Source organism: Cetorhinus maximus, chromosome 12 (genome assembly GCF_964194155.1).
Source record: "Cetorhinus maximus chromosome 12, sCetMax3.hap1.1, whole genome shotgun sequence".
In the NCBI taxonomy this organism is placed as follows: domain Eukaryota; kingdom Metazoa; phylum Chordata; class Chondrichthyes; order Lamniformes; family Cetorhinidae; genus Cetorhinus; species Cetorhinus maximus.
In genome coordinates, this window is record NC_135890.1 from 73,903,268 (window position 1) to 73,916,527 (window position 13,260).

The window sequence follows — 13,260 nt, forward strand, 5'->3', positions numbered from 1 at the left end:
AAGCTAGATATCAGGATGACATTTTGCAGTGTATGTGATTCCCTGTCAGGAAACATGAAATCACCTTTCTCAGATTCTCATAATTCGAATCGTGACGAATTGCCCCCGGGTTTGCTCTGTCACACGGACTGTCCAGATGGTCCTCAGAGATTCCCACGCAAAGCAATGTCAAAGCCCATCATTAGTTTGGCATTTACAAGGCAACGATTCGGCTATTGTCCTCCTGAAAGCGTTCGTTGGCCAGAGAGTGTGGGAAACCTCATGAAACACCGACTCACGCTATTTTCATGTAAATGCAGTGGTATAAATAGAGGAGGATTCCCGCCTGCAGTATCTCACCAGACGCAAATCCCTCTTTGGTCTGTTTCAGTTGTCAGGCATGGCTCCGACTAATGCTGCCGACGTTATCAACAGGGAATACACAGAGGATAAATACACAGCCAAACAGAAAAGCAAAGTAAGCGGGAAGACGAACTAAAAGAAAGCGTTAAAACTGCGAGTTGTTACTTAGGAATTGCAATGTTTACCGTCACCTCAAAAAATCTTAATCCGTTTTATTTTCAGATAATGAAGATTACGATAGAGAAAAGGCGCCGAGATCGGATAAACAGCAGCATCAACCAGCTGAAGACTTTACTGGGAAGGGAGTTTCAAACGGAAGAACCGAACATGAAACTGGAGAAGGCGGACATCCTGAAAATGACAGTGAATTACCTGAAGTATCACAACCAGCAGCTCAGAGGTAAGGCACATGCGTCCTGGCAATGGTTTGCTTTACATTGGTTAGGTTTAAAGGCGTTTCTTAAAGCTTGGATTTTCCTCTATTTTGTAGCAAGCTGTCCGACTAACAGCCCGGAGCGCGACTATAACGAAGGATACTCCCGATGCTTGCAGGAAGCTCTGCGCTTTTTCTCTGCCCAAGAAGGCAAGAACGACATTCAGAAGAAACTGGTGACCCGTTTCCAAAGAAGTCAACAACTGTGTCCGGCCAAGGGTCTGTCCTATTCCGCACCTCTCCCGTACTCTTCTACCTGTCAGAGCAGCTCCGAGCAACCAGCTCAGCCTAACCTCGCAGCACTCTGGAGACCCTGGTAAAGATTAAAGGACAGTATGTGTGTGTGAGACTCTTCCTCGTTTGCAGATGATGGTGAAGACGATGTAGGAGAATCATTCTCCAGTGTCAGTAATAACGATTTTGTGATAGAATTGGAACTGTAGTGAGGTTTTCTTCATATTGAAGAAGGTGTATTTCCCTGAATTACGGAGCGTGTCATTTTATAAACAATATCCCGGCTTTATGTTTATCGATAGATTAGCCAGGTTTCTTGTTCCAATAATGGTCACCAACTTAATTAATAAAAAGTGACATGTGTCGGAGGATATCTTTTTTTATTCCCGCTCAATTGTCGCAGATCCTGGAAAAGGATCATATTTTTCTTCATGGTGAAGAGTTGCTGCAATTTTTGGGTAAATTGTACGAGGATTGGCGGGCCGGTCACTGAGGAGGTGCTTGTCAGATTACTTATGAACCAGTGACAGAACCATTTCTTTCACCGTACACCCCCCTTGCTCTCCCTTACCACTTTGACCCTCCCTTTGCTCCCGCCCCACTCCCTTGGATGGGGAAAGAGCGGACTTCTCTGCACTCTCTCACCAGCGTCCTCTACAGGTCTCATATCGCTATCTTCGGGACCATCTACTCAGTAACTGCTCTCTATCTTCCATGTCTTCACTGTCACCAGGCACAGGGTGATCTCTTATCTCGCACCCCACTGGTACAATCACATCTCATGCGTGTTAGACAGAGACTGGAGGAATGACATTTAACTAACCTGACTGGCCATCGACAGAGCTGGCTTGACCACCTTAAGTAATACGCCCCCTCTGTCCATCCAATTCCCATATTACACCAGCTTAATCTGCCCCACATTAGAGTTCCATTGCACTGAGCTCTAATGAATCCATTCCTACGTGCCCTCTCGGAATCAGTATATATCTGTAAAGAACATTCCCTTTTTACGTCCTTGGCGCTAGCTAGTACTCCCTTTTCTTCAACCTTGGTCTCCGCTCTTTATTATTTACAATCTATCCCTCAGTGACTTATCCAAAACGCACAGCGGCGGCTTCCACGTGTAGCCAATGAGACCATCAATATTCACTACTGCTGTATTATCTGACTACCTGTCGAATGTTGAGACTGGATGAGCCATAAGTTTTCACAGATCAATGTGGGCGAAGCTGTTTCTTGGTAGATTTTCACTAGTACCTGGGTGTCTCTGGTGCAGATTTCTGCAACTTCCTTGGTTTCTTGCTCAGACTGGTCCAAGTGATCGGCGACCTTGGTTTCTGCTGGATCTTTTGTGCAGATTTTACTCCCTATGTAGTCCAATAGCAAGGTCGCCTTCTTATATCCCTGGAATGCACTTTGCCTTTGCATTTTTATTCTTTGTAAATTCCTTCAGTACACGTTGGGAGCCCGCCTTCGTTTCCTGTAAATTACTTGGAGACGTTTGTTTTTCTTTATCTACAGAGAGCTATATAAACGTAATTTTTTGAGTTGAAGATGTACAGATGTTGATGGTATTCAGTTAAATGGTACAATGTCAAAATAGATACCCCGCTTGAATGTACACGACGCCTTGTATTATATACATGCAACAGCCAATAAAGATCGAATCGATTGGAAGACTGCTTACAGTTATTTGGATAAACTTGATTTTGCAGATTTTTGTGTTCTATTGCTAAATAGAACGGACGCAAGTCGACAATGCGAACCGAATAACTGTTTGTAATGTTGACATAATTATCTTGCTTCTCTCATTACCCGTGAAACACAGTTCTATTGTTACCAATATCTAGGGTTAAAAATACAACCTAATTCTAACACCTAGGGCACTACTAATGTTTCAAAACCAACATTTAAAAAAAAGACAACTTATTTTAATCGCAAAAGAAAATAGACAGAAAACAACCAGTAAGCAATAGCGCAACGATTTACAAATAGTGCAAAACTGCAAGGATCTTTCCAGAATCATCATACATCGGCGTATGTTAAATGAATAATGGAAAGTTACTAATATCGTCAAGTGTAGATAAACAGGAAACCAGAAGGCAAAAATATAGTTTATATATTTAGAACATCTGTACCTCGACCATTTAGTAATTCTACAAAGCATTCTAATCAATAAACATTGTTACAAAAATAACACCCGGTAATTGCTTAATGTCCGACAATTTTACTTGCAATACACCCCTCCCCTCCCACCTTTCTCCAGGGTTTGGATGAACTACTGCATAGCGATTACTGACAATGTTCAATGTGTTTGGTTAATAAGACAGGAGGGAAGGGTTGTTGGAACGGACTCAAAGCAACAGGTAATTCCAGTTTAGCTAATCAAATTTCTCTAAAAAACGTGCTGTTTCTCCTCCAGTCGTAAGAGACGAAAAGCAAAGTCGTGATAAATGTGTGCCTTTTACTGATATCTCAAATTGCATCCGTTATAAGAAGTAGCGATGCAATGAATATTGAAAAATAAATCAGCTTTATGTTATTTACCAGTCTGTTCAATGAGGACTGATACATATAGACATATTGAGTAGGAAGTAATATTTACCATTTTAAATACCATGAAGTGATTGGATTCATTTAATCATAGAGATAGGCAATGGTAAATGATCGGATCCTTTGAAATTCTATAGAACCCAGTGTTTGAGAAGAAGAATTTAACATTGGGCTATAATTGGAATACTGAGAACTTAGAATGATAGAAATTTACGGCACTGGATGAGGTCAGTCGGCCCATAATGTCTGCGCCAGCTGAAAAAGAGTGATCCAGTCTCAGCCCACCTACCAGCTCATGGTTCATTACCTTGTAGGTAGACACTTGAAGTGCATATACAAGAAGTATTTTAAAAGCGAAGAGGGTTGTGCCTGTACCACCGTGCCAGGCATTGAGTTCCACCCCCACATCAAAAATTCTCCTCAACTTCCCTTTATTTCTTCCTCACTATCAACCACATTGCAATTTTTGGTATCATCAGCAAATTTCTTAATATTTTTAATCACCCACATTTAAATCTAAAAATCATTGATATTTACCATGAAATTCCTGAACCCTACTGGAAACAAACTCCAATAATAAAAACACCCTTTTGCTTCCTGCCACTCAGCCAATGCTGGATCCATCTTGTCACCTGTCTTGGATCCTATGGGCTTTTGTTTGTCTGCCATGTGGCACCTTGTCAAAAGCCTTGCTAAAATCTATGTAGACTGCATCAACTGATACCTGGGATTGGGAAGGGGGGTTATCCTATGAGGAAAGGTTGGACAGTTTGGGCCTGTATCCATTGGAGTTTAGAAGCTTGAGAGATGATCTAATTGAAACATATAAGCTCCTGAGGGGACTTTGCTGGAAGGATGTGCCTGGAAGGATGGTTTCACTTTGTGGGGGAGACTAGAACTAGGGGACACAGTTTAAAAATAAGGGGTCTCCCACTTAAGACGGAGATGGGAAGATTTTGTTCTCTCAGAGGGCCGTGAATCTTTGGAACTCTCTTCCCCAGAGAGCGATGGAGGCTGGATCAATGAATATTTTTAAGGCAGAGGTAGGTAAATTCTTGACTAATAAGGGCGTCGAAGGTTATGGGAGTTGGGTGGGGGGGTTGGGGGGAGGGGGGCGGTATGCGGAATGTGGAGTTGAGGCCACAATCAGATCAGCCATGATCTTATTGAATGGCAGAGTAGGCTCGAGGGGCCGAATGGCCTACTCCTGCTCCTGGTTCATGGGTATGTTCGTGTATATCAAACGCACTATCGTCCCTCCTTGTTACCTCGTCAAAAAAATCAAACAGGTTAGGCACGACATTCCCTTAACAAATTCATGTTTGTTGTCCTTAATTAATCCTTGCCTTTCTAAATGATGATTAATACGTTCTCTCAATTTTTATTCAATTAGTTGATTAAGAATAATTTAGTGCCATTCTATACATTCTAGAATTACTTAAGAGTGAACCATTGCATATTAGTGACACCTTGGATGAAAGAAGTGAATGTCATGCGACGAAAGGGGATTGGAGAGGGAATTGGTGTTCTAAAATATATAAGCAGAATGATTCGATTTGCGTTCCTCTCCAAATGTGGTGCCAGTCATAATTTTAAATCTCCGCTCGGCCTCTTGGGTTCTTTTTAAACGTACTTCGCGTTGATCTAAATATTCAGAGCGTTAGGGCACAGGTAGGTATGATGCCAATTCATTTAAATGTTAAAAACCAGGTTCGGAAACTGGGTGTGTGCCTGTAAGCGCATACATATAGCTCCCTGTGAGGCAGGAGAATCCCTGTCACAGGCAGGCAGTACAAAGGAAGCATCTTCTGGCTAGGACCAATAATGCACTTGTATTGTGTGCGGCAAATTTAGAGCGAATTACCCCGGTTATCCAGGGAGATGGATAGCGAGAGCCAATGTGCGTTTGCAAGGCCATGTTTAAGTTGCTCATTACAGAAAGTTTACATTTCCCACGACGTCATGACATCGAGAGACTGTACGTAAACGGAAATGTCACACTGATCTCTAAACAATTCAAGTAACTTTAGTTTGAAATTCCCAAGGGCAGGGAATTACAGTTTTCAATGCGACAGGCAAGCAGGTCACCCATCCAACTTCATGTTTACTCTCCAAGTTTCGCATCTCAGTAAACCAGGAAACCCACTGGGGCAAACCTAAATTAATGTGGAGTCTGAAGCATCCAAAGTGAATGAAGTGAATGTAGCAGATATATTAAATAAGTCATCAGAACCACAAATCTCCCAGTATAGATAAATACTTGGAACGAATTATTCATGGCATCGTAAAAGGAAGACTTGCATTTGTGTAGCGCCTTTCACGTCAATCATTCAACATTGCTAAGGTTTTGCAAGATTAGGAGCAGGTTGTCACCATAACCCAGGCAACTACAAGCCAATAAGGTAATTTATTGCAATACCTAGGTTGGCCGAGTTACTGAATAAGAAACATTTAGAAGAGGGATAGCGCGCCTGGAAGACCCATTTTGTTTCTTTGGGGACGTTATGGATAAAGTAAACAGCTTATTTGAACTTTCAGATGACTTTTAATGAACTTTTGTATGAAGGATCACAAGAACATGTGTTTTCAGATCATATCTTCAAGGTGCAAAAAATTGTTTCACGGAGAAGCAGATACGAATCAGCAGTAGGACAGAAAGGAGCGACCTGAAAGTAGAATTGAAAAGGGTTTTTTTGAGAAAGCATGTTAATCTTTTCGAAACATAACCGGGCGCTATATTTGAGAATTGGTGTATTGGTGTAGGCAGGTACATGCGTTGCATTTGAAAAGTGCCTCTGATGGCACTACTGAGTTGCCAGTGGGCCGGTTGACAGTGTACTGACTAACATTTATTAATTGTAGAAGTAGCCATCTCGCGATTTTTAAGGCCGAGGAAGCTGTGCTGTCTGTCTGTCTAAAAATCCAGTGAAGCCAACCTACCAAAAATCGAAAGTGTATCGCACACTTCAAGGGAAAGCTTGCGGAGATTGAGAGGGAAAAAGAGGTGAGAATGATAGGTTCGAACGGCAGCAAATGCACTAGTTGGGGTGGGGGTAGCCTCTGGGAATTAACTCATCCTAACACGGGGAATTAGTCACTGGCAGTTATTATGTGAGCTAATAAAGTAAGGAATACCTCTCGGAAAATTCAAAAGTTAGAGGCTTTTGAATTTTGATCAATGACCTGAGAGAATATACAACAATATTCATCACTTGCGCCATTTATATCAAACTAATAACCCCATAGTGTTAAAATGAACTTACATACAGACCTGCTGAGTTTTTCCAGGTAATTCTGTTTTTGTTTTGGATTTCCAGCATCCGCAGTAGTTTTTGTTTTTATCTCTGTGTTACATTTTGATGACGCTACAACTGCGGAAATGTAATTAATCTCTCCCAGATTCAGGCTCATGCATTATTTTTTCCCTTAACTTCGTGGTCTCTACTTGGTGAATGATTTCACCAAGGAACTCACCAAGGCTCCTTAGACAGCACCTTCCAAACTAACGACTGCTACCATCTAGAAGGATAAGGGCAGCAGACACATGGGAGTACCACCACCTGTAAGTTCCCCCCCAAGTCACTCACCATCCTGACTTGGAAATATATTGCGGTTCCTTCACTGTCACTGGGTCAAAATCCTGGAACTTCCTCCGTAACAGCAACTCTGGGTGTACCTACACCACATGGATTGCAGCGGTTCAAAGAAGGCAGCTCACCACCACCTTCTCAAGGGCAACTAGGGATGGGCAATAAATGCTGGCTGAGCCAGCGACGTCCACATCCCATGAGTGAATAAAAAAATCTCCTGTCGCTATGTATTAGTGATATGGTAAGCTTCATATTTTTTCTATGATTTTGTTAGACATAAGGAGTAAAATAAACTGTTCAATTGCGTTTACAATTACTGCTCGAAATGGCTAACAGAGAAAAATGCAGAGAATTACATTGAATGTACAGTACGCGAACAGACTATTCGACCTACCTGGGTCATGCCGGTGTTTATGCGTCATATCCTCCTATCCCTCTTCATCTAAACCTATCAAAATAACCTTCTATTCCTTTCCCCCTTATGCGTTAATCTAGCTCCCCTGTAAATGGATCAATGATTTTCGCCTCAGCTGCTCCTTGTGGTGCTAGGCCCACATTTTGAGCGCGTTCGGGATAAATAAGCATCTCCTGAAATCCCTATTGCAATTATTAGTGATCACCCTGTATTTCTAGCCCCTGGTTTTGGTCTGCCTCACAAATAAAATACCTTTGCTGCGTCTACCCTGTTAACCCCCTTTATAAATTTAAGACAGTTCTCTCGGGTCACCTCCCATCCTTCTATTTTCTAGTAAAAGGCTCAGCCTGTTTAACATTTCCTGATTGGTGTACACTTTCATTTCTAGCATCATCCTTGTAAGGTTTTTGCACCTTTCTAGTACCTCTTTAACCTTTTCTATAGCATAGAGAGCGGAACTGGTCTCCAAGTGTGGTCTAACTAATTGATATTCATACAAATTCAGCATAAATTATCTGCTTTCCAGTAATATCCCTTCATAAATGGATCGAGGTGCCTGGTTTTCATTTCACGACCTTATTAATCTGCATCACTAAATGACTTGCGTATCTGTATACCCAGGTCTCTTTGTTCAACGACTGCGTTCAGACTCTAATGCCCTCTCCCCCCGGCAAATTTGGTGGCGGGGTGGGGGGCGCGGTTGGCATTTAATCAAACGGGAGGATGTCTGGTGGGTCCTGGCCACCTTCCCGCCTCTGCCTCAATAAGTATATGGCAGGAAGGCCCGTGGATGGCCTCCCCCCACCCCGCCCTCCAATTGAGGCCCTTAAGTGAGCATTAATTGCCCGACACCCACCCCCCTGACCTCCACGCTGCAATTCCCCTCCCGCCATGACTCACCCGTCTTCTGGGATCCAGAGAGAATCCTCGGTTGTGCTACTGGCAGCAGCCACCGTCTCCCCGGTGGCGCTGCCTTTCAATAGAGCTTTCGACCTCCTCGTGACTGGTGGCCCCCGAGGTCCTTGATCCTGGGGAAGACCCGCCGCTGCCCAGTTAAGCACCTGAATGGCATTAAATGCGCGTGCCTTCCCTAAAAGGGGCGACGCCGGGGCTCCCGCTGGCCCGCCAGCTGGCGGGCGAGATCCCCAACGCCCCCATTAAATACCACCTTTATTTTCCAAGTTGGATAGTTCTTACAAATGTGAAATCGTTCACTTTGGCAGGAAGAATAAAAAAAGAAGCTTATTTTCTAAATGGTGAGAGATTGCAGAGCTCTGAGATTCAGAGGGATTTGGGTGTCCTAGTGCATGAATCATAAAGGTTAGTATGCAGGTACAGCAGGTAATTAGGAATGCTAATAGAATGTTATAATTTATTATGACCGGAACTGATTACAAAAGTAGGGAGGTTATGCTTCAGTTACACAGAGCATTGGTGAGACCACATCTGGAGTTTTGTGTACAGTCTCATTTAAAGAAAGGTGTAAATGCGTTAGAAGCAGTTCAGAGAAGGTTTACTAGACTAATATCAGGAATGGGCAGGTTGCCTTATGAGGAAAGACTGGACAGGTTAGGCTTGTATCCACTGGAATTTAGAAGAGCAAGAGGCGACTTAATTGAAACCTTTAGCATCATGAGGGGCCTTGACAGGGTGGATGTGGAGAGGATGTTTTCTCATGTGGGAGAATCTATAACTAGGGGTCACTGTTTAAAAACTAGGGGTCGCTCATTTAAGACAGGGATGAAGAGAATTTTTTTCCTCTCAGAGGGTTGTTAGTCTTTGGAACTCTCTTCCTCAAAAGACGGTGGAAACAGAGTCTTTGAATATTATTAAGGCAAAGCTAGATAGCTTCTTGATTAACAAGGGGGTGAAAGGCTATCGCGGGTGGACAAGAATGTGGGGTTGAGGTTACAATCAGATCAGCATGATCTTATTGAATGACGGAGCAAGCTCAAGGGGCCAAGTGGCCTACTCCTACTCCTTAATGATATGTTCGTAATATGAGGCACCTTTATTCTTCTTCCCAAAGTCCCCAACTTTGCACTTACCTATACTGAAATGATTTTGCAGAACAATCCCTGCTATGTTTAACCTGTCATTATCAAGTACGAACCAAGCTTATTTTCTCAGTTATCCAATTAACAAAGAAAACAGATAAAGCACGGCCTGTACCATTACGTAAATACCATCCACTTTGGATGTGAATCCTTAGCTGGAAATCAACATCCTTCCTTGTTACAAAAACAGAAATACCTGGAAAAACTCAGCAGGTCTGGCAGCATCGGCGGAGAAGAGTACAGTTGACGTTTCAGACCTGCTGCGTTTTTCCAGGTAGTTCTGTTTTTGTTTTGGATTTCCAGCATCCGCAGTTTTTTGTTTTTATCCTTCCTTGTTAGCCTAATAATGCTTAGTCATGTGATGTGCTTTGGGACAGTTTGCAAACTTAAAGGCGCTGTATAAGTGCAAGTCGTTATCATATTGTATCCTCAACGGGTGACGGAAGGGGGTGGGGTAGGGTGGGGTTGGGGCCGATAGTGGAAATGTGCCACAATCATTGGTATACTGAACTTGATATACATCCAATGTGGAAAGAAATGCTTTGGCCGCTATATTCAACTGGTACTATTAATACATTAATGAAGATTTCCTCTGGTGTCTGTATTTCTAACCTAATGGCAATTAGTTGGAGCTTTTGAGGTGGAGGTGGCGTTTTTCTAACCGCCCATCATCACTAAATTGGAAGAACAGTAGAAACTCAGAGTTACGGTGTGAGATGGGAAGCAGCTAAGGCAATTCTACCCCGTTATTTTTGATTACATTTATCATTTGTAGAAACTATTTACATACTGGATTTTCCTTCTAGATGTTCACACAGGCCGACTCAATTGTCAATGTTTATATGAAACACTACAAAATATACTAGCATCTCGAAAGTGGATTATAAACGTGAATGTACACGTTTTTAAAAAAAAGATATAGTTATATATTATTGAATTCTTTCATCATTTTATATTCAAACCTATCACTGTTAGGAGCAGACTGAACCCACCCGACAGTTTCTTCGCAATGAACAATAAATTTCGATTGGCCTTACTTCGTTCGTGCGAACACAATGATTGCCAACAAATCTTCCACTCTCAGTTAGCGTAGGCTTGACTTATATAGATCCGTGGTCGCGGGTATCAGTGTGTATGTAACATATTAACAACTGATTTAGCTAATAAACATCCTACACTTTTAATTGGACGGGAACGACCCGGCTCGTACAGGAAACCGACCTTTTTCGGGTGTGCAGCGCTTGGCTTGTCCATTTAATCAGCTGATTCCACATATGACATGAACAGCTTTTACTATATATCTATTTTTTCAACTAAAATCATTTGACTACAACCAGAATCAATGAGTTAACTGTTTTCCAAAACTGTTGAGCGTTCTAGTTCTGAACCCTTTAAAGAAAAGCGCAGGGGTAAAATCTTTGAACAGGTTTTAATTGATGCAACTCTGCTCTCCCACAAACTGGGTCTAAACTCCATCTTCTGAGATTGCCCTGCGCTGAACTGTCGCATGCCGGTCGGGTAAATCAGGGCAAAGTTGCATTCTGGGGGACATTTCCTCACTGCTCTACATATGGGGAAAGCTCTCCCCAGTATCACTATTGGTGCTCATTGAAGGAGTGCGGAGAATGAACTGTTTTTGAGCTTCTGTTCTACACTTTAAAACCTTTAACGAAATCCTACAAACTATCTGCAAGACAAAGAGGAACGATTTCTTTCCCAGACACGCTTCTGAGGTTTGCAATATCCGTGCCTCCTTACATTTATTCCTTCTCGTGCAGCGTATTCATTTTATACAATGGGCATTCCGGAAAACAGGCTTTACTTGATGAATTATTGTTTATTAAACCTTTCATAAAAGTACGAATAATCTTCAACAAAAGGACAAATCATTTCAGATCCCTGCCAAAGTACAATCGGGATCAATATGGAGAGATGTCTCCTACACAAATCTGCCATTATTCCAACTACTGTACATATTCATTACGAATATACTGATATAGCATTGAGAAACTCAACAAGTATTGTGGAACATGGGTCGCGTATTATGACATTGCTGATAATGTTCCTTTAGCAAATTATCCAACCCTTCAATATGAAGAACTGTAACTATAATTATTAACTATTACCCATTGTAACTTTGTGAATCCTTTGAATTCCACGTGATCACAGCTGTTACACAGAACTATAACCTTTAGAATCCACTCACAAAATGGTGAGAAGAAGCGAAACACCAATGATCAATTTATAAAACTGATCATTAGGACATTTCTGTTCAAAACATCTGGTGTACCCGGTCTGTCTGTTATCACGTTGCAAAATACATTACCCAGTATACTGGGTATTTCCTTTCTACCAAAAAATACAAACTGTACGTTTCTAGACAGATTATTTTCCATCTCTGACGCACTTGAACAAGAATCGACATGGAGAAATTTTTCCTGCACATGTTTTGCCGCTATTCCAACTACTGTAAGCATTCACTGTGAATTTACAGCGATATTTATCGTACAAATATTGTAGTACACGGGCCCCATAAGATGATATCATACAGGTAAAGATCAGAAATATCCCTTTAACAAACTGACAATCTCCTTCAATATGAAGGTTTTAATCACATTTTTCCATTCTGGAATACTGTTTTACACCAGAGTACATCTCTAGTTTTGCATGTCTAGCTTATCGTCAAGGTCTTTCCCTCAGTTCCTGTCTAAGCTTTTTTAAAAACTCTGCCAGGGTGCGGCGCTGTTGAGCTGAACTCTCTGCTTGGTTCGCTTTAACCGGGTGGAAAATGCAGAGGCATTTCCAGTTCTGGCTGGACTTGGAGCTCTGCGCATCCATTTCACAATTTTACGTTTGAAAACCGTTCTTGGTGCCTCGTGCAGACAGAAGAGTCGCATTCGCCAAAATCCTCCGCTGTATTCTCGATGCAGAATCACAGGGGCATGGGCTAAAATACAAGAAAAAACAGTAGAGTTTAACACTGGGAACAAGGAATGAATTGAAAGGTACTGTTTACAACCATGTGTGTTAGGGACTCGATGCCTTACCTGGATCCAGCTGCTGGTTCTCAGTTTTTCAGGCAATTCCCTCTGATTTCCAGCAAGCCGTCATGCAAAGGCTCGATTCGATGTTTGTTCCTGAATCTGTTACCAGTCAAGTCTGCAGGCCAGCGTTACGGGCCTCTTCTCCCTGCCATTGTGAACAACTGAAAAATAAAAGTCATGTTAGTAATTCATAAACAATCCAGAAGTTAGGGTCACACTACATCACTATTGTACGCCCAATTAATGATAAAAAGGATACATGTAAATCTAATCCAGCATGTTTTAAATATGAACTTACTCGGTGTTGTTCTTTTGGTGAGATTCTATATCTGAATACTCTCTTCAAACGACAGCGATATTCTTACAGCCACTCCGTGGACTCTCTGCGGTGGAGCCTGAAACAAGTGCCCGGCAGCCCATGTCTGCTGAGGCTCTGTCCAATATCTCCTGTATTTATAGCCCCGAATGGACAGGGAGACGCGTGAGTCCGGGTTTCTTTGCGGTTCCCACACTCAACAGCCAATCGCTGCTGTCAGAGGAACAATGGCCAAAGTATTTCTTTCTGAACGATGAATTATCCACGCTGACGTTT

The 13,260-nt window shown here is 42.2% G+C and overlaps 1 protein-coding gene and 1 long non-coding RNA gene across 2 annotated transcripts; one reads left to right on the forward strand and one right to left on the reverse strand.

Annotated features, from left to right (window-relative positions):
- The first annotated feature begins 350 nt into the window (after positions 1-350).
- On the forward strand, positions 351-1,095 carry LOC144687992 (transcription factor HES-5-like). Its single transcript, XM_078554650.1, has 3 exons — positions 351-457; positions 565-742; positions 833-1,095. Exons 1-3 carry the CDS (start codon positions 380-382, stop codon positions 1,093-1,095), a joined length of 519 nt encoding a protein of 172 aa, XP_078410776.1. The 5' UTR covers positions 351-379.
- A 10,788-nt stretch (positions 1,096-11,883) lies between these two features.
- On the reverse strand, positions 11,884-13,048 carry LOC144687093 (uncharacterized). The gene is made up of 3 exons (XR_013578060.1): positions 12,967-13,048; positions 12,672-12,829; positions 11,884-12,571 (listed from the first exon to the last, which is right to left on the reverse strand). It is a non-coding gene; the product is annotated as an uncharacterized LOC144687093 (long non-coding RNA).
- Between the last annotated feature and the right edge of the window lie 212 nt (positions 13,049-13,260).